The 22317-nt window shown below is 46.1% G+C and overlaps 1 protein-coding gene across 4 annotated transcripts in view; it reads right to left on the reverse strand.

Annotated features, from left to right (window-relative positions):
• Positions 1-22317, reverse strand: part of DAGLB (diacylglycerol lipase beta) — a 32073-nt gene that overhangs the window by 6165 nt on the left and 3591 nt on the right. For all 4 annotated transcript variants that reach the window (XM_082199742.1, XM_082199744.1, XM_082199741.1 and 1 more), the window contains exons 3-12: positions 14913-15064; positions 10070-10244; positions 8227-8488; positions 7575-7700; positions 7264-7391; positions 4632-4758; positions 3639-3722; positions 1687-1764; positions 1403-1483; positions 1126-1253 (exon numbers count right to left, since the gene is read on the reverse strand). In XM_082199742.1, the coding sequence (XP_082055868.1) occupies positions 1126-1253; positions 1403-1483; positions 1687-1764; positions 3639-3722; positions 4632-4758; positions 7264-7391; positions 7575-7700; positions 8227-8488; positions 10070-10244; positions 14913-15064 (1341 nt within the window). The remainder of the gene's footprint in view (positions 1-1125; positions 1254-1402; positions 1484-1686; positions 1765-3638; positions 3723-4631; positions 4759-7263; positions 7392-7574; positions 7701-8226; positions 8489-10069; positions 10245-14912; positions 15065-22317) is intronic.

The following is a 22317-nucleotide window of genomic DNA, read 5'->3' on the forward strand; positions in this document are numbered from 1 at the left end:
ATCTTCCAAGACAACGGCTCCCCTTTTCATGCACATAATGCGCACATATAGACATGCACACAAAGACACAGTACAGTGGTGCCTCGCAAGACGAAAAGAATCCATTCTGTGATTCTCTTCGTCTAGCGGTTTTTTCGTCTTGCGAAGCAAGCCCATTGATGGATTAGCGGATTAGCACTATTAGCGGCTTATCTACTGATCGGATCAGCTGATAAGCGGCTTAGCGGCTTAGAAAAAGGGGGGGAGGGGGAAAAACCAGCAGGAACTCGCAAGACATTGTCGTCTTGCGAAGCAAGCCCATAGGAAATTCGTTTTGCGAAGCACTTCCAAAACGGAAAACTCTTTCGTCTAGCGAGTTTTCCGTCTTGTGAGGCATTCGTCTTGCGGGGCACCACTGTATTTGCCCATTGATAGATCCCTACACATTACTTGTCTGTCCGCCATGCAGGGCTTGCATTTGCGGGGAAGCTGTTCCACTTGCACAGTCCCAGTGCCAACCTTGTTGAGCTCAAGGGGGGGAAAGGAACCTTGTGTTGATTACTAAACCATTCCCACATGTACAGGTCTGTGTACATGTGGAAGCAGATGGGCAGGAGGGATCACATAGGGTGGAAAGCCGTTCTGTTCTTTTATACAGATGAACCTATCTGATCTTAGATGCAGAAACCTCTCTGCGGATGACCAAGTCTGGAGCAATAATGGTCTCCCTGTGCTTTTAATTTATTTGCTTTTTAAAAAGAGCCATATCATTATCAGAGCCAATTTATTTTTCATTGCTTACCAGTTATTCAAGAACACAATGTTCTTACCCACTCAGATCGTTGTGGATAGAGGGGGATGAACACACTGCACTTAATAAAAGGAGTCTGAAATAAACTAGGGGAACTGTAGTTCATTTTTTAAACCAACCGATCTCTTACAGGGGAGAAATCTATATGCAGAACCAAACCAGCTCAATTCACATAAGTTCTTCCTAAGCTGACCCAAGTTATCTTTACATCATTTCATGTCCAAATACCCCCTGGTTTCTCAAAGCTCACCGTGCTAAGCTAGGCTGCGCTCCCTTGCTCTATTTGCCAACAGATTTCTCTCCTGAAATGGGGATAGAAAATCAATATAATTTACCTTAATAAACCCCCTGGTGGAGAAAAGGCGTAACATCGCACATTGGGGAATGCGTTTTTGAGCATGATCGCCAAAATGGAAGCCGTTCCCCCTCCTAAGCTGTGGCCAACGACAACTAGTTTATATTCCTAGAGATAAAAAATACAGAAAGGGCTAGGACACAAACAGAAATATTGATGAACTGAGTAGCTCAGCTAAATACTTGCAACAGAACATGTTGGAGAGTAGGTTGGAGGCAAGGGGGATGCACGCCCAGAGATTGGAAGCGACAACTTACAGGAGCAATTGTGAAGGCTTGGTTCAAAATCCCATCATTTATTAGCCTTCTGTAAATATAGTTGGCGGCCTGGGTTATCCCCTAGGAGACAAAAAAACAGTGTCTCAGTTTGAAAGCTCGTTTGTGTTTGCAATATGTGCTTAAATCCATAGCTCAGTCTGTAGAGCATGAGACCCTTTATCTGGATCCCCTGGGAGTCTGCCCAGCGTCTCACTGTACACCCAAGAACAAACAGTTTTGGATCTCCAGGCTTTGCAAAGCTTTTCACAGAACTACCTGCTGACCTTATGCACAAAACCGTTTTCCAGAACCTCTTCCAATGTCAAGTTTTCGCAATCCGCCGAGAGATCCGTGAGGACGTCCTGCATGCAAAACAAAGGAAATGCAGTTTCAGTATTTTGGCTGCCTGCCAAACATACACAAAGAACACCACCCACTGCCCGGATCAGGGATACCTTCTTGCAGAGTTGACACCACTGGACATCAGGTGGCAGAGGCTTTTATACTCAAGATATTCTGGAAGGCACGTTAACATCTAGAGCATGGGCTGCCAGCATTGTGACCGCCAGATGCTGAAGACTACAATTCCTATCATCCCTGACTATTGACCATTGGGGCTGATGGGAATTGTAGTCCAACGTGGAGGGCACCACGTTGGCCACCCCTGATCATCACTCATTTTGGCTTCACAGAAACTGACCAAGACAGTGGAGGAATCAAATATGCTTGGCCTGGCAGTCTGAAGAACAAAAGAATATGAAAAATGAAATACCTAAGAAGTGTTAGCTTCTTCGGAAAACAGACGATATGTAAGAGGTAACTGTTTAAAGTGTATGTATTTGATTTGCAAAGTCTTCCTTTAATAATGAATGAATTAAGGCTGTTCCATCTATGATCTTTTTTATCTTCATTAAGATTTAATTGTATTAGTTTATGTAATTTATTTAGATTTTTGCTTTTCTTCTTTCTTTTTTCTTTCTTTTGTTCTTTGTAACCTTTTAAAATCTTTTTTCTTTTCACGTTTTAAAGTTTTGATTTGGATTTGTATGTATTTGCAATATAACTCATTTTTTTTAAAAAAAACAACAACAATCCAAAACAAATATGCTTGGCTGAAAGAGACAAAGCACGTGCTTTTGTAACCAAAGAAAATATTTAATAAAACTATATTTTAAAAATGCTTGGCTGATTATATGGGCTATGGAGGGCACTGTTTATAATAATATAGCAAGCAAAGGAAAGAGATAGTCCAAATAAAGTATCATATCTAAAATCAGTCTGTGATTTTTATTTTATTTTTTGGAATACACTTCTCAGCAAAAGAATTAATGAGATTAGATTTCTGAGATAGATGAAGTGGAAAGACATAGTAGTATTGCTGCATATACCTGATACATTTGATTTGTTGTGTAGTATTTCTTAAGATATTTAATTTTTAAAATTTGTTTTTTTAAATAAATAAGTAAGAAGAGGATCCTCATGCCAAGTACTACATCTGGCACTACAGGGTTTTGCATACATGCTGCTGGTTCATCGTGTACACAAAGGTGTCCAAGCTACCGTATTTTTTGCTCTATAAGACTCACTTTTTCCCTCCTAAAAAGTAAGGGGAAATGTGTGTGCGTCTTATGGAGCGAATGCAGGCTGCGCAGCTATCCCAGAAGCCAGAACAGCAAGAGGGATTGCTGCTTTCACTGCACAGCAATCCCTCTTGTTGTTCTGGCATCTGAGATTCAGAATATTTTTTTTCTTGTTTTCCTCTTCCAAAAACTAGGTGCGTCTTATGGTCTGCTGCGTCTTATGGAGCGAAAAATACGGTATTTTGAAATCCACTGAAAATGCAACCGGTGGAGATTAAAATAAAAGTGCAATATACAGGGATGCACCACACATTTAGATGACGTACAAACAAGTTATTCCTGTATAAGCTTCCCATTCATACTAGAGCAGCATCTTTGTCCCTCCAGATTTTGCTGGATGACAACTGTCATAATTCCTGCCTGGGACTGATGGGAGGCTGAAATCCAGTTAACACCAGAAGGGCACCACACTGCTCACCTCTGCCCTAGATGTTAAAAGTCCCAGCTAGAATCCCCAAACTATGTTTGTTGACCCAACACGTCAGAACTAATATTTCTGTAACAACTCACCAGCGATTATCCATGCCAGGCCATAGAAAACAAAAAGTAATGTAAGCCGTGCTCCCAATTTTTCAATTTTATGAAACAGATATTACCTCAAATGACAGGGTTCCTCTCACAGCGACGACGACGGCCTCTTTTTTGTGATCCAGTGCAATGAAGAATGGGATCTCATAAATCTAAAAAACACAAGGGCGGGCATGGGAGCATGAGATCTTCCACACTGGGTCATGCCAGTGGTCTGCTTAGCTCAGCCACTGCATCATCCAAAGGCCTGCGAAAGGCTTGTCAAGCAGGGAGAGGTCAGTCCCTTTGTGAGGATCTCTCTGACTGATAGATGATGAGGACTGCCTGCAGGATGAGGAGCCAACAAGGTGGGAATTGCATGGAAACCAGTCACACCAGTCTGACCCCCTGTTTGCTCAATGCAGGATGCAACTACAGCATCCTTGAGAGATGGTTTCCATGCAATTCCTGCTTCGTTGGCTCCTCCTGGTAACTGCTGATGGATCCAGCCTCTACGGAGTTATGTATCCTTTTTAAAAAGTCTGTTATGGCAGTGGCCGTTGAACTGTCATGTGGTAGCGGGTCCCACAGGCCAAGCATATTCTTTTATGCAGTGCTTTTTTTCTTAAAAAATGTTTAGGGGTACTCTCATTTTTACTCAAGAAAACCACCATTTTATAGTTCAAATACAGTCATACCTTGGAAGTCAAACAGAATCTGTTCCGGAAGTCCATTCGACTTCCAAAACGTTCAAAAACCAAAGCGCAGCTTCCGATTGGCGGCTGGAAGTTCCTGCGGCCAATCGGAAGCCCCGTCAGACATTCAGCTTCCAAAAATAGTTTGCAAACCGGAACACTCACTTCTGGGTTTGCGGCGTTCAGGAGCAAAAATGTTCGAGAACTAAGCTGTTCGAAAACCAAGGTATGACTGTACCATAAATGGACGAAAGTACAAAGATTCACAAAATGTTTAGGGGTATGCGTACTCCTGTGTACCCCAAGAAAAAAACACTGTTTTTATGTACAGTATTTTTAAGAAATTACTAAGAACCAACTTGGTTTGTTTTCGTTCCAACGGCTTACTTTATTGTGGAAGCTGATGTGAATGAAATCTCTGTACTGAAGTCCTGTGATTTTTAAGATCGCTCCAAAATTCATGTTAAGACGATCGCTGCCGATTATGTCGGTCTCTGTTGGGCTGCTTCTACAACTTCATAAATTGAAGACAGAAGAAGAAGAAATGAGACATGCAAAATTCAAATCGGTTACACTTCCCAAGCAAAAGAAGCCTCTCACAAGCACACAGTGTATGAAGATTGCTAGCATGTCAGTTTTGTTTATTTAATGAATTTATATCCCACTATTTCCTCCGAGGAGCTCAAGGTGGCATGCATACATCTCCTCCTCATTTATTCCCACCCTCACAACAACCCTGCGAGGGAGGTTTGGCTGAGGTGGCGCTGTGGGCTAAAGCCTCAACGCCTAGGGCTTGCCGATCGAAAGGTCGGCGGTTCGAATCCCCGCGGCGGGGTGCGCTCCCGCTGCTCGGTCCCAGCGCCTGCCCACCTAGCAGTTCGAAAGCACCCCCGGGGGCAAGTAGATAAATAGGTACCGCTTACCAGCGGGAAGGTAAACGGCGTTCCGTGTGCGGCTCTGGCTCGCCAGAGCAGCGATGTCACGCTGGCTACGTGACCCGGAAGTGTCCCCGGACAGCGCTGGCCCCCGGCCAATAGATGTGAGATGGGCGCACAAACCCCACAGTCTGTCAAGACTGGCCCGTTCGGGCAGGGGTACCTTTACCTTTACCTTTATTTCCTCCGAGGAGCTCAAGGTGGCATGCATACATCTCCTCCTCATTTATTCCCACCCTCACAACAACCCTGCGAGGGAGGTTTGGCTGAGAGACAGTGACTGGCCCAAGGTCACCCAGTGCGCATCATGGCTGAGTGAGAATTCGAAACCTGGTCCGAGTCCAGCACTCTCACCACTACAGCGTTGCGAGTCATAAAGGGAAATGGGGAGTAAGTGCTACTGAACTCAGTGGGACTTGCTATCGAGTAAAACCCGCATAGGTTGCATTACAAATTCTTAAATTGCATAACAGAAGCATAGGAAATCAAGTTAAAATATCATTTCCCCCCGACACAGTTGTAAGAGGGACTGTCCTCACCTATCAATCAATCTCTGGGTTCTCATTCCTACTGCAGAATGAGGAGCCTACATCCCTCCAGATGTTGGTGGACTTTGACTCCCATCGTATAAGGCTGCTGGACAAGCTGGCTGGGGTTTATGGGATTTTGAATCAAATGAGGATGCCACACTGACAAGCCCAGGTTGGAGCAACCCACAAGGACCTGGAGAGCAGGGTTCAAATCCCCCACTCAGGCACAAAGCCAGCTAGGTGACCTTGCGCCAGTTGCTCAAACTCTCCAACTCACAGGTGCAAGGATAACAGAGGGCAAGTAGAATAAAAGGGAAGGCAGAAAAACTCTGCAACCAGGGGCAGCGTGTCTCTGAATACCAGTTTCTGGCAATCACAAGTGCGAAGAGTGCTGTTGCACACACGTCCGAATTGTGGCCAATGTGGGGACAAAATGCCGGGGTAGCTCCATTGCTTAGAGCGTGATACAGTGGTGCCCCGCAAGATGAACGCCTCGCAAGACGAAAGGTTTTTTCGTTTTCGAGTTGCTTCACAAGACGGATTTCCCTATGGGCTTGCTTCGCAAAAGGAAGCTTGCCCCCGCACCCCGGACCTCTTTTGAAGCAAGGGGCGGCGGGGAGAAGATTGCTTCTCCCCGTTGCCAGCCCCGCAATCTCCGGGGACAGAGGGGAAGGCGTGCACGCGCCTTCCCCTCTGTCCCCGGACCCCTTTTGAACCAAGGAGCGGCAACGGGGAGAAGCGATTCTCCCCGCTGCCCCTTCCTTTGCTTTAAAACAGGTCCCCTCTGTCCCCGGACGGTCTCCATAGGAACGCATTGATTGATTTTCAATGCGTTCCTATGGGAAACCGTGCTTCGCAAGACGAAAAACTCGCAAGAAGAAAAAACTTGCGGAACGAATTAATTTCGTCTTGCGAGGCACCACTGTACTGATAACGCCAAGGTTGCAGGTTCGATCCCCGTATGGGACAGCACTGCAGCGGGTTGGACTCAGGGTCCCTTCCAACTCTACGATCCTGTCTATGACTAGATGGGATTTTCATCTGATCTACCGGGGATTTTCTTATGTCCACTCCTGTGACTCAGTCCCCCATTCAGGCAAGCAAGAGGCATTGTCAGAGTTTAAGCACACATTCCCAGACAGGTAAAAACATCGGAGTTGCCAAGGAGAGCCAGTGAGGCCTGGGGAATGACGTAAGGGCCACACAGAGAGGCCTGGGGGCCACATTTGGCCCCTGAGCATCAGGTTCCCTGCCCCTACATTATGAAGATCAATTTTATTTTTTAAACAGCCCGGTTATACAGCTCAGTTTACACCACCCCTTATCTGTTTCCAAGCTTTTTGAACCTATATAAAAAGCTAGCAATTCTTTGAAAAACATCAGTAATATTTCGACATGTTAACAAGTTAACCCTCAGAGTAGAGCTCTCTCAAATGCTACACTGCAAACAGCAACTTTCTTATACGATGAGCCACCACATTTAATACTCGCGTTTAACATGACACATTAAAGAATTAAATTTGCCAATCTGTTTTAGACAGCGCATCAACCTACCAGTCTCCTTTAAGCTTACAGAGGCCTGTAAAAGGGTTTGCCATTATGTAGTAGGCCCAACCATAAGTAGCCACGGCAAACTTCATGTAGTGAGCGGCATTTTCTAATTCTGCATCCAAATCGTCAGCCTGGGGAAGGAACAGAGAGTGAAGGTGGCTACGGTGATGAACATGGGTATGGTTATATCAATTGTGGGAAATTTTAAGAGGTGCTCCACCAGACAGGGCCCTCCGAGGTGAGTTTCCCTCCCACAGAATATCCGAGCAGCACCTGAACCCAGACAATGAGTTCAGAACTTCCAGCTTTCTTACTGCAGGAGTTAATGGTGATTGAGTAATAATTTCTTCAGGCTCCTTGGGACAATTTTCCACTTTATCTTGCTCTTGGTGGAGAAGAGTCAGCCCTGCTGCAACGTCACTTGGCACCAAGTCAGTGTCCTGCAGAGAAAGTGACAGGTAACGTTCAGAAGAAAACAAAAACATTTACAGGCAGCGACTGTATTTGGCACATCCAATATGAGCAGAATCACACATGCGCTGAGCCCAGAAGTGACCCAAAAACCTCAGGAAAAGGGGCGGAATGGGGCGTTTGCAGGCTTTTCCAATGGCATTTCAAATATATCTGATTTCACTTAAACATGCGGTGCCTTGGAATGTAACTCCCACAGAAATTAGGAGTCGCCTGTACAGAGAACCTCAGTATCACACACAAAAGGTACTGAGGAGCAAAAGAAAAACATATGATTGGTCCTTTCAAACATGCTTGATGTCATACACAGCAAATTATTTTAAAAGAACATATATGAGAGACACATCACCATTACCTTTACCCTCTTCCCCAGATATTATTAGGGCTGCTCATGTGGCTTAGCCTAGTATCAGAGATGACCCCTATGTCCATCACCCTTAAGCTCCTTTCTCTGGAAAAAAAATATATGGGGGAAAGCAAGCATTTCCTTCTTACCGAGAAGTAAGTGCGGAAAAGCTCAGCAATGGTTGTAAAAGCGACTCGGTGGTCGTCATCTTGCACGATGCAACAGCACATCAATCGGATTCTCTTCTCCCAGACGCGAGTCGCAGACTTCTTAACATTGTAAAACAGCTGGCCTGACTGGCTGCTCTCCAGGTCGCGATTGGCGCAATCGGGAAGGTACACCGTCTTCCTTCCGCCAAGCGGGTCAAAGACCACGACGATGGCCGCCACGGTAAAAACAATGATAATCCAGCTGCCGGGCAGAAGGGAAGAATTGCATGAACTCTGGCTGGCGAGGGCCGTTCACGACACGCCAGCTCAGTTCACACGTTCTAGGAACCTGCGCCAAGAAATTCCAAGTTCCAACAAACAGGGGGGGAAACCCACCGCAATGTTTGCACTGGGAGAGGTTAGTGGAGGATAGAAGCATCCGCAGGAGATGCGTTTTGAGAAATGAACCCCAGGGAACTCCTGCCTGCAACCGTTTTGCCCAGACCAGTGGCAATGGAAGTGGCCCCAAGGTAATCCACATCCAAGAACTGTATGTAATTGAACAGAAATATCCAATTACCGTATTTTTCCGTGTATAAGACTAGGTTCCCCTCTAAAAAAATAATGTCAAAAATTACGGGTCATCTTATACACGGATACATCTCCCCCCAAATTTCCTTAAATCTGAGTCTCCAAAAATAGGGAGCGTCTTATACATGGGGGCGTCTTATAGACGGGAAAATACAGTACACCAGCTTTTCTTATTCTGGGGTTCTCGAGGTGTTATTGAACTATGTGGGCCACCTCTCCCCAGTGAACCAACCCAGACCCTGTGATTGTAATCTGGGGCTCTTCTCTGTGTGCCTCATCCACAGGAGTGTGGCAACACAAGAACAGTTCCCCCCCCACCCAATGGTGGCTCTTCTGCTTGTGGTATGCTCTCTATTTTCAGGCGTCAAGCAAAAACTTTCTTCTCCCCCAGGATTTTAACCCTTAAGTACTTTCAAGTACAGTGGTACCTCGGTTTAAGAGCAGTCTGGTTTAAGAACAATTTGGTTTACAAACTCCGCAAAACCGGAAATAGTGTCTTGGTTTGAGAATTTTTACCTCGGTCTAAGAACGGAATCTGAACAGTGGAAGGGCACCGGCAGCAGGAGGCTTAATTAGGGAAAGCGCACCTTCGTTTAAGAACGGTTTTGGTTTAAGAATGGACTTCCGGAACGGATTAAGTTCAGATACCGAGGTACCACTGTACTTGCAGCCTCTTTTAGTGGGGCAGGATCTGTAAGACCAGTCTGCTATTTGTAGAGATATATTTTTTTAGGTATTCGTAGCTATCGTTTGTTATAATTGGTTTTAGTGTTAATTAATAAATAATAATAATAATAATATTTATTATACACACACACGGTCCATCTGGCTGGGTTTCCCCAGCCACTCTGGGCGGATCCCAACAGAATATTAAAAACACGATAAAACATCAAACATTTAAAAACTTCCCTAAACAGGGCTGCCTTCAGATGTCAGATAGTTGTTTATTTCTTTGACATCTGACGGAAGGACGTTCCACAGGGCGGGCACCCCTACCGAGAAGGCCCTCTGCCTGGTTCCCTGCAACCTTATACTGTATACGTTGTCTTGGGTCACTTTAGTGAGGAAAGCATCTAATAAATATAGACGACAATATAACTCTCAATATCCCTGACCCTTAGCCATGCTGGCTGAGGTGCCTGAGAGTTGGGAGCCCAACGATATGTGGAAGCCGCCAGATAGGGCAAGGATGCTTAGGTATGCTAACACCCAACCCAGACACACCTAGGCGGAGGCAGCTGAACAGCCTTACCTGGCAATGACTGTTCCAAATATGGCACTTATCATAGCCCCTTCGCAATTCACTCTGCGGTCCGACACCCATATTGCTCCGACAACAGCCCAGACCAGCTCTGGCAAGAAGAGGGCCAAGCGCAGATACAGCAGTTTAGGAAGAGATTTTCTTGGCCCAGGGTTGGAAATGGTTCCTGGAAGGTACAGTTGAAGTAAGAAGCATAAAATGGTTTCTCTGGTTTCAAAAGGGACATTGCAAGCATAATCGTGGCCTAAAGGTTCATGTTGCCTGTTAAGTTGTGGGTGAACATATCAGACGACACAGCGATTCTTCAAACAGCTCTTGTTTATTCACAGGCCAGGACAGAACTGAACTGAAGGGCTCAGTCAGCCTGCTTATATAGAGCTCCAGTACCACGTACTGTAACAACTTTCTAAACTATCCAATCACTGAACGTCACTTCCGATCCTTCATTTGCATAACTATCTACAGTATCCACCTGCTGGCCCAGGGTGAGAACTTCAGTACATAACATTGCCCATACCTCTGAAAAAGGGGAAAAACAGGAAGACAAACTTTGCAGATAATGACTACGTCACAAGCAATAAAGCAATGTGTTAATATGGATAAAGGGAAGATAATCATATATGGGCATGTCAAACAGATAGCATAAGCTAGCCCTAATAAACACTTCACAGCAGTATAGTGAACACTCCTAAATATGTCTACTCAGACATAGCCTCCGCAGAATTCAATGGGGGCTTGCTCCCAGGTTAAGTGGACATAGGGCTGCAGGCTAAGCCTTGCAGCAGCCTTTGAACATTCATCTAAGAAACAGAGAAAAGAGTGTGCATGAAACAAAACTAAGGATCTCAATCTCTCTCCAGTTAGAAGGTATTGTTTATAGTATTCACAATGCATAAAGTGCAGGATATGATTTCTTTCCGCAGGGCCTGTAGGACAGAGTTGTTCCGCCTGGCCTTTGGCTTGGAATCAATTTGATTCCTTTCCCCTCTTTCTTTTTTCCTTTCTCCTCCTGTGATGAGGCTGCATTTTTTTTATAAGATATTTATTAAGATTTTCAAAATATTACAAAATAAAAATAGAAAAAAGAAAAATACAAAATAAAAGTCATTAAAAACAACTCAATCTTTCCATTACTTATTTTTCATTAGCTTGTTTCCCGGACCTCCTCACGCCTCCCTTTTTTGTATTCCAATTCAGTTTGTTGGTTCAGCAAATCCTTCCCCTCTTTGTTTATCCTAATCTTAAAATATTGTAACATTAAATCTTTACCTATTAATAATCCATTTTTCATATTCCCTTATAGTATTGCAGCTAAAAACCACTTAGTTTCTATCCAACATCATTCTAACATTCATTAATTTTACAATATTTCTGTAAATCGTCTTTAAATTTCTTCCAATCTTCTTCCACCAACTCCTCTCCCTGGTCTTGGATTCTGCCAGTCATTTCCACCAGTTCCATATAGTCAATCACCTTTATCTGCCATTCTTCCAGAGTGGGTAGATCTTGTGTCTTCCAATACTTTGCAATGAGTATTCTTGCTGCTGTTGTGGCATACATAAAAAAAGTTCTATCCTTCTTTGGCACCAATTGGCCGACTACGCCCAGGAGAAAGACCTCTGGTTTCTTCAAGAAGGTATATTTAAATACTTTTTTCAATTCATTATAGATAATCTCCAAGAAAGCCTTAATCCTTGGGCATGTCCACCAAAGGTGAAAGAATGTACCTTCCGTTTCTTTACATTTCCAACATTTGTTATCGGGCAAATGATAGATGATAGATTTTTGCAAGCTTGACTGGGGTCATGTACCACCTGTATACCATTTTCATAATATTCTCTCTTAAGGCATTACATGCCTTCATACGGCTGCATTTTAATGTTGTATTTTAATCCTGTTTTTTAAGTTGTATTTCAATCAACTTGTTTTTATTATTGGTTGTTAGCTGCCCTGAGTCCGGTCTTGGCTGGGGAGGGCAGGGTATAAATAAAATTTATGATGATGATGATGTGGTGAACTATGTTTGTACAAATTCCAAGAAAGCAAGCCCATTCAGTTTGTATCACCAAAGTCACAAAGGCTGTGCCCGCACGTAATGCCAAACCAAGGTTTAGTGTTAACAAGGATGAGCTGCAGCTGCTCTCGCCTCACCCAGGCAGAACCTAGGTGTCCACTGTCCTAGTTAACAAACTAAACACAATGTTATTCTAGATTTAGGGCTTCGTCTGTAGATAAGGGAATAAATCCTGCAATGCAAGATGCAAAGATGCGTCTGTAGTGGTTTGGAGTTACTCGTGCGTAAACTGTCCCCGTTTGGGAGCTTAACGGCCTGGGTTAAACCATCTTGACTGCACAGCCCATCTCCGCGTGGCTGCCTCAGTCGCTAGCAGAATCTGTCTGTGGGCGTTTCTTAAACCTTTTCCAGCATAAAAGCTGTTTGACACCCAATCGTCTCCGCCTCTCATTGCGTGGGAGTCTTCTGAGCAGGGAGGGCGTGGGTAGTGGAGGACCAGTGCTCTCTTCACTGACGTCCAGGGAAGAATCCCAGAGCCCTTTCCCCTCTTCCCCCATTTGCTCTCCTGGATCCTTGGTGTTATGCTGATTTCCTTCCCCCTCTATCAAGCTGTGTCTCCCCCTGGTGCTGGTACCTTCTCCTGCAGAATCGGAGAGCCTCTCCTTCTCCTGTTGCTCCGATGTCAGTTTCCTGACAGCGTCCAATTCCAGAAAGTGATGCAGGAACATAAGAAGCCATGGACCAAGCCAGTGGACCATTTAGTCCGGCATCCCATTTTCACAGCGGCCAACCAGATCATGGAATCATAGAATTGTAGAGTTGGAAGGCACCCCTAAGGCTCATCTAGTCCAACCCCCTGCAAGGCAGGAATCTCAGCTAATCCATCCATGGCAGATGGCCATCCGAAGTCTGCTTGAAAACCCCCCAAAGAAAGAGAGGCTGCCACCTCCCGAGGGAGATGCCTCTGGGAAACCCACAAGCAGGGTCAAAGCACAACAGCACTTGTGATTCCCAGCAACCTCCAAAAATTGTGGTGGAACAACATCACTGTGGCGATAAGCCGTTGATTGGCTGATAACAACATACGGTACTGAACCTGACTCTTTGGGATGGGAAGCACATATAACAGAGTCGCTATGCAATAATTAATTTAATAAATACCTTTACCGCCTGTCGATAATAAAATTATTCCTGATGAAAATGATTACAATACAGAACACACACTCCTACAGATTTTATATAGACTGTGTCCAAAGGGACTGTTCTGTCCTCTCCCCGTGAACCCTCAACCCTCTAGAGCAGATTCTGAGGATACGGTGGTACCTCGGGTTACATACACTTCAGGTTACAGACTCCACTAACCCAGAAATAGTTCTTCAGGTTAAGAACTTTGCTTCTGGATGAGAACAGAAATCATGCTCCGGCGGCGTGGCAGCAGCAGGAGGCCCCATTAGCTAAAGTGGTGCTTCAGGTTAAGAACACTTTCAGGTTAAGAACGGACCTCCGGAATGAATTAAATACTTGACCCGAGGTACCACTGTATATGGAGGGCTGCAGGGGAGAAGTGAGGAGGGCAAAATTCGGCTGCACAAATGGATACAAACATATGGGATACACATACACCCACCCACTCACCTTTAATGGGACATACACACACGTATACGTAATATGTTTTGAACAGCACACTTTTAATACATAGTAAAACTTATGACCTTCTATTACCAAAAAAATTGACACAAACTTCAAAGGTTATCATTTATTATATTTATATCCCACCCTTCAGCCTGAAAGCTCTTTGGGCAGCATGCAAACAATTCATTAAAATGTAATACGGCAATATCCCCTAAAACCAACGTGCATTGTTAAACAGCAATCCAGGAGCAGGGGTAAGAATGCCACTCTTAACTGGGCCATTTCCAAAGGCCTGAAGCACAAAATAAGTCTTAACCTGACATCTAAATGCAGGTAAGAGGGCGAGTGCTGCCATGTCTCCCATGGGAGGAAGGGAAAATGCACCATCCCTGAACTGCTTTAAAAATGAAATATATTTCCTCTGGCTGAGTTTTAATAATCGGAGGGAAAGAGTTATTACTAACCAATCTCCAAACATCGCTGCCATTATTTCAACTGAACACTGAGAATTATAATTTGCTGAATGCTGCACGATGCATTCACAACAAAATAGTTGCCTGCTGTGAGCTCACCACCTAAGAGACATCGTACCTTGGAAGTTGAATGGAATCTGTTCTGGAAGTCCATTCAATTTCCAAAATGTCTGGAAACCAAGGCAGCCAATCGGAAGCAGCGGGGGCCCCGTCAGATGTTCGGCTTCCGAAAATCGTTTGAAAACCGGAACACTCACTTCTGGGTTTCGATTGTTCGGGAGCCGATTTGTTCGGGAGCCAAGGAATTCAGGATAACAACAACAACAACAACAATGGGAGCCAGTGTGGTGTAGTGGTTGAGAGCGGTGGACTCGTAATCTGGTGAACCAGGTTCGATTCCCCGCTCCTCCACATGCAGCTGCTGGGTGACCTTGGGCCAGTCACACTTCTTTGAAGTCTCTCAGCCCCACTCACCTCACAGAGTGTTTGTTGTGGGGGAGGAAGGGAAAGGAGATTGTTAGCCACTTTGAGACTCCTTAAAGGGAGTGAAAGGCGGGATATCAAATCCAAACAACTTGGCCTCCCCAGCCACTTTTGCTGTATTAATGATGGATGCCAAGCCTCTTTATTGGCAATTTGAGAGCAGTTTGGACGGGCATCACTTTGCTTTTCATACAGGCTAAACAATTGTAATGTGATGCAGAATGCCACTCACCTTGCATGCTGACATACAAAATAGAACACAAAGCACATATTATGGCTGCCAGGAGAATGAGGAGGACTAGCAGGTAACTGTGCAGCAACGCTCCACCGGCGCAGTTAAACTGCCCTTTGTGGATGGAGTACAAAACCAGAATTCCAATCCACCTGCGAGAACAAAAAGAAGAAGGCACAAGATGTCAACTAGGAAGGAAGCCTGGCCACGATGCAGATCCTCAGTGAAATCCTATATTAATGCACTTAGAAGAAATATGCAGGGTGGGGAACCTCAGACCTGGGGGCAAATGTGGCCCTCCAGGCCTTTCCATCTGGCCCTTGGGACTTTCCCCTAGGACACACTCCTCCCCGGCCATTCCTCTCACTGGCACTACTCTGCACCCACATCAGGGGCTTTTCCTTGTTGGAAAGTGTCCTTGAACTTTGATAATGCCCCCTGCCGGCCGGCTGGCAGATGGAAAAGTACATGTGTGTGTTTACGCACAAAGACCTCTGGCTTCCGCGTGCCTGGAATGTAGCCTATTGCATAAAGAAGCCTGTTCCTTGAGATACCTGATTTGGCGACGGTGACACACGCCTTGGTTACACCCCATTTGGATTACTGAAACATGCTCTGTGTGGGGCTGCATTCGAAAAGTGCTCATAAACTTCAACTGGCTCACAGAGCTGCAGCCCAATGGTTCACTGGGGGCTGGTTATGGCTTGCTACAACAGCTCCACAGGTTAGCAGTCTGTTTCCAGGCACAATTCAAAGTGATGGTTATCACCTATAAATCCCTATGCGGTTTAGGTCCAGGCTATCTGAAAGACCATATTCCCTCATATGAACCTGCCCTGGGCTTTAAGATCTTCAGGCAATAGCTTTCTCTCAATCCCTCCACCCTCACAGGCGCGCTTGGTAGGGATGTATGACAGGGCCTTCCCGGTGGCTGCTCCCAAACTTTGGAATTCCCATTCCTAGAGAAATTAGACTGGCTCCCGCCTTGTTGTCCTTCCACTGGCAGGTTCATAGTAGAGTTGGAAGGGACCACGAGGGTCATCTGGCCCAACCCCCGGCAACGCAGGAATCTTTTGTCCAGTGTGGGACTCAAACTCATAGCCCTGAGGGCAAGAGTTTCATGATCTTGGTGAATACTTTCTTTTGGGAACTGCCTATACAGAAAGGGTGGTCTGTTTTTATTGTAATGACCTGTGTATTGTAATGACATTTTAACTCCATTGAAGTCTAATTGTTTTTAATGACTGAGTCCTCCCCCCCCCCCCATATTTTTTGCTGTTTCTATTTTAGCTGTAAGCCACCTTGAGTCCCTTTCAGGCAGAAAAGTAGCATGTAAACATATTAATAATTGCTCAACCCAATTTTGCTTCAGGGTCCACCGACCACTTGCAAGTGGCCCCCAAAAGGCTTCCCATGATGGAATGTGGCCCCTGGACTGAAAAACGTTCTCCACCCCTGTTGGACTGCAACCTCATTTCATCCAAGAGTTGCATTTTCACTAAGCTAATTTGCAACGGTACAGAGAAAAAGAAATTTACTACAATTAGACCAATCTAATAGGCTGTTGCATCTCCCAGTACAACAAAGGGGGGGGGATAAGACATTAGCCCGTAGTGTCTATTGTTCAAAACAACCATAGCAATTTAAATCAATTAAGTATCCTCATTCAGGGATAGCAAGGCCGAAACCTTCTGTTGTGCTGCAACAAGTAATTAACGTTACACAACCACTTAACTCTGCTTGAGTGACAGCATTTTTGTATACCTGAGATTGTGACACAAATAAGATCTGCCTTGCACAGCCTTATTTCCATGGGGTAAACTGAACTCAAAAGCAAGCACTGTGCATTTGGTAAAATAGTCATCTTTCTACCCATCTTTTAAAAATATTCTTATCCAGTGACAAGCATTCTCGAGGAAAGCTTCCCTCTCGTTAAACCCTAGACATCTTATAAAATCACTCATGAATTCAATTTTCCAAATGCCCTTTGCTTCACATCAACAACCTCTGAATGAAACTGAAAACTGCACTAGCTGGGCATGCTGTAAAATCAGAACGGTGCATTCAACCCAAAAAAATGCATTTGTTCCACAGTGCAAGCCTTAACCATTCCTGCTCAGTTGGAAATCCAACTGAATTCAATGGCGCTTACTTCCAGATAAGAAGAATTAGGATTGAGGCTAGATTCTTGAGAGTTCGTTAGCTAAAACGTAAGCAGCTTTTGCTCTCAAGCTTGAAGTTGACGGGAAAAGTTGATCATCGGCTGTACCTTCAGCCAAGGTGTCAGTGGGGTGGCAGTGCTCACCCGACCTCCCTATTGCCCCCATTGCTGCTAGTTACTGAGAGGTAGAATGGGAGAAGGTGGTGCTCACCCAAACTTCACCCCACCCAGGCACCCGCATTTCCCAGTAACCAGCTGCAACACAGGCGATGGATGATCAGGTGAGGGTGCCCTCACTTCACCGATTGCTGCTGTGTGATTTGCCTAGGAAGACTTATGGAAATGAGCTCAGAAGTGCCTGGATATAGGTCCATCTGCATCCCACTGCTGATCTAGTAACCTGGTTTCAACTGCGAGTGATGACTACAGGGAAATTCACAGCTTTGCTCTCAACATGGCTACAGCCCTCAAAATGCTCAGGATGTGCTAGAGCTGCCTGCCACTAAATGCAGTCGTGGTTAGACAGGGATCTGAGGAACACCACATAGCTAACTTACGGAGTCCATGACCGCTAATTTATATGGCTTGAAATGGAGATTGGACCAATTCATGATGAGGGGAAACTATCAATGGATTATTCTTTCTTCCGTTTTTATCAATGGCTTTCCATTTATGAGGTGCTTCCTATAGAATACCTGGAAGAAACAGCGTATTTTTCGCCCCATAGGATGCACCGCCCCATAGGATGCACCTAGTTTTTTTAGGGGGGAAATAAAGAAAAAACAATTATTTCCCCCCCAGGCGCAGGGCTGGCGTGGGGGAAGCCCGAGATTCCCCTGACCCCAGAACAGGCTGCTGCCTGCAAGCCTCGCGAGCCCGGCGCGCGAAGCTTGCCAACATCTGCCCGAAGCACGGGACGGGCTCCGCAGCTCGGCCCGTGCTTTGGGCTGCAGGCTGCCGCCCCAAGCCCTGCGAGCCTGGCGGGACTTCCCGGGCGCGCAAGGCTTGCGGATAGCTTCCTGAAGCCTGGAGAGCGAGAGGGGTCGGTGCGCACCGACGCCTCTCGCTCTCCATGCTTCAGCGAAAGCCTGCATTCGCCCCATAGGACACACACACATTTCCCCTTCATTTTTGGAGGGGGAAAAGTGCGTCTCATAGGGCAAAAAATACGGTAATACTTTTTCTTTCGTCGCAAGAAGCCAGCAGAAAATTTCTCCTGATCTGCACTGAAGCCAGGAAAAAATCTGCAGCACTTTCAGTAATATAGAAGGAAACATTCTTTAAGTAAAACAATACTGAATCTCCAGGGATCTTCCTGTAAGAGCTCATAGTAGAGGGAGAATCAATTTCTCACTACACTCACCATATAAATCACAGTGCAGGAGAGCATGTTCAACAGATTTTGTTGCTCCAGCTCCACACAAACTCAGTCGTTCATTTCCTGGGGTTTTTGCTGAATTGTCTTTCTAACAGTGCCAAAGGCAGCAAATTACAACGAGGAAAGTTAAATGCTCTCCTATACTTTGAGACAGTTAATGCGCAAAGTACAAAGCTGCCATGATTCTACACAGTTTAATGAGTTATTAAGAAGTAGAGAACAATTATTTGTTAGCTGCAGTTATCAGATGCTGATGATCTAAGTCTACTGATCTTTGAATAACAACTTTGGCCTTCTTTAGCCCATAAATGCCCAAAATGTCAGGAGAGAAGCCCAGCTTATAAATATTCTTCGTATTAACCTCCCTCATCCAAAGATGAACAAAAGAGCCCAAGAACAAAAAGGAGAGATAGCCAGCAGGAGCTGCTGAAAAAGTGTAAATTTCAGGGCATCATGAAAACATAAGCTAAATGAATTCAGAACAGGGTGTTGCCTCTTCAACATTTTGAAGACACACTCAGATCACAGCTATAGCAGTCAGAAAGGAGAATGTAGAAGGGAAGGCATCCTTGCTTCCACTTGAGCAGATCACGGATCTTATTCACAGATTGTTATATGCTCAAACAGTCTTTCCCTGGTGAGCAACCTGGCTGCTGAATTCTACACCAGCTGAAGTTTCTGAACCATCATCAGAGGCAGCCCCACGTAAAATGCACTGCAGTAATCTAACCTAGATAAGGGACATGGGTGGCGCTGTGGTCTAAACCACTGAGCCTCTTGGGCTTGCCAATCAGAAGGTCGGCGGTTTGAATCCCCGGGACGGGGTGAGCTCCCGTTGCTCGGTCCCAGCTCCTGCCAACCTAGAAGTTCGAAAGCATGTCAAAGTGCAAGTAGATAAATAGGTACCGCTCTGGCGGGAAGGTATATGGCATTTCCGTGCGCTGTTTTGGTTCACCAGAAGCAGCTTAGTCATGCTGGCCACATGACCCGGAAAAACTGCAGACAAACGCCGGCTCCCTCGGCCTGTAAAGCGAGATGAGTGCCGCAACCCCAGAGTCGTCTGCAACTGGACTTAACTGTCAGGGGTCCTTTACCTTTTAATCTAACCTAGAGGTTTCCAGAGCACAGATGACAGAAGGTAGCCTATCCCTCTCCAGATAGGGGCACAGCTGGGCCACTAGCCAAAGCTGATGGAAGACACTCTGCACCACTGATGCCACCTGAGCCTCAAGAGACAGCAATGGATCCGAAAGAACCTCCAAGCTGTGAACACGCTCCTTCAGAGGAAGTGTAACCCCATCACCAGCAGGCCACCTCCCATCTATACAGTCTAGGGAACCACCCACTAACAGTGCCTCAATCTTATCTGGATTGAATTTCAGTTTATTTATCCACTCCATTACTGAGGCGAGACATTGGTCCAGTACATCTGTTGTCACACTTGCAGAAGTAAAGGAGAAGTAGAGCTGTGTCCAAAACTCCAGATGACTCCACTCAGCGGGGTCATGTAGATGTGAAACAGCTTGAGGGGTAAGCCTGAACCACAAGGAACCCTGCATTGAACGCTCCCTGGAACTGAACAGCACTCCCCAAGCATCATATTCTGGAAACAACCATCCAAGTAGGATTGGAACCATCACAAACTCAGATAGCCACTCCAGAAGGATACCATGGTTGATGGTATCATAGGCGCCGACTCCATGGGGCCTGAGGGGGCTCGAGCCCCCTCAAAAAAAATTTTGGGGGGGCTCAGCCCCCCCAATAATCTCGGGCGCCCTTCCAGCAGAGCGCCGCCGCCGTCCCCTGCCTCCTCCCCACCTGCTCCCTCGCCAGCCAGCCAGCCAGCCGCGCGCCCTAGTCGGAGAGCCCCGGCCGTCCCCCGCGAGATTAGGGAATCCCCGGGGGCGGGGGCTCCTGCCTCGCTGCTTCGCAGCACCACCGCCACTGCCAAGGCACTGCCGGGGGGGAATTTCCTTCCTCCTGGCGGTTTCAGCGGTTTAGGGCCGGAGCGGAGGGGGCTCGCCCTCTCTTCTCCGGCTAGCCCCACGTTTCCCGCATATCAGCTGTTCCGGAGCTGATTAATAGGCGCAGCACGCTCTCCCCTATTCGCTCACGAGGAGGCGGCGCCACTTTATTTGCATATTCATGAGCTTATTTATTATTCATGAGCTTTCCCGGGCCCCCCCAATATTTGTTATAAGTCCGCGTCCCTGGATGGTATTGAAGGTCACTGAGAGGTCAAGGAGAATTAACAGGGCCAGATTTCTCTTGTCTTTCGCCCAACTAAGGTCATCATCATACAGGGCAACTCAAGCAGTTTCTGCGCCAAAACCGGGCCTAAATCCCAACTGAAACGCACCTAGAAAAACCAGTTTCCTCCAAGAGTGCCTAGATCCGATCTGTGACAACTATATTAAGGCCTTAGAACAGACATCCCCAAACTCGGCCCTCCAGATATTTTTGGACTACAACTCCCATCATCCCTAGCTAACAGGACCAGTGGTCTGGGATGATAGGAATTGTAGTCCCGAAACATCTGGAGGCCAAGTTTGGGGGTGCCTGCCTTAGAACCTTTATATCCTGCTGCACTCCTTACTGCAGGAGATTTCAATGCATGCAAAGGAGCAATGATTTAAGTTTATAAGTCCATTACCACCCGATATGGGAATCAGATACTTGCAGTCATTGGGACGGTTTCCAAAGGTGCACAATGTTAATTATGTAGGACTCTGTTTAGTTTCATTTACAAGGCAGGGGGATTTGAGAATACTAAATGGTACAGCTGATAGAGATCAGCATGGGGAACATACACATTTTTCAAAATATGGTGGCAACGCAGTTGATTATGCAGCATTTTCACAATTAGCATATAGGTATGGGGCCCTTGTTGAGGCCAGCTCCAACATTTACTGCTAACTGTGACACTGGCATGCTTAGTTGGCAGTAATGCCAGTTTAGAATCTTCCTCTAATAAAGAACGAGGTGAGAACTGTAGTTCTGTGAGGATGCCAGAAAGGTGGTGGTGATGGTTGTTGTTGTTGATTTCTACCCCGCCCATCTGGCTGGGTTTCCCCAGCCATTGGGCGGCTTCCAACAAAAGGTTAAAAATACATTAAAATATCAGTCATTAAAACTTCCCTAAACAGGGCTGCCTTCAGATGTCTTCTAAATGTCATATAGTTGTTTATCTCTTTGACATCTGATAGGAGGGCATTCCACAGGGTGGGCACCACTACCGAGAAGGCCCTCTGCCTGGTTCCCTGTAACTTCGCTTCTCGTAGTGAGGGAACCCCCAGAAGGCCCTCGGCGCTGGACCTCAGTGTCCGGGCAGAACGATGGGGACGCTCCTTCAGGTATACTGGGCCAAGGCCGTTTAGGGCTTTAAAGGTCAGCACCAACACTTTGAATTGTGCCCGGAAATGTACTGGGAGCCAATTTAGGTCTTTCAGGGCCGGTGTTATGTGGTCTCAGCGGCTGCTCCCAGTCACCAGTCTAGATGCCGCATTCTGGATTAGTTGTAGTTTCTGGGTTACCTTCAAAGGTAGCCCCACGTAGAGCGCATTGCAGTAGTCCAAGTGCGAGATAACCAGGGCACGATCCACTCTGGCGAGACAGTCCACGGGCAGGTAGGGTCTCAGCCTGCACACCAGATAGAGCTGGTAGACAGCTGCCCTGGACACAGAATTGACCTGTACCTCCATGGACAGCTGTGAGTCCAAAATGACTCCCAGGCTGCGCACCTGGTCCTTCAGGACCGTTCAGAACCAGGGAGTCCCCCATACCCACCCGCCCCCTGTTCCCCAAAAACAGTACAGTGGTACCTTGGTTTACAACCATAATCCGTTCCGGAGGTCTGGTTGTAAACA

Source organism: Podarcis vaucheri (assembly GCF_965113315.1).
Source record: "Podarcis vaucheri genome assembly, chromosome: 14".
In the NCBI taxonomy this organism is placed as follows: Eukaryota; Metazoa; Chordata; class Lepidosauria; order Squamata; family Lacertidae; genus Podarcis; species Podarcis vaucheri.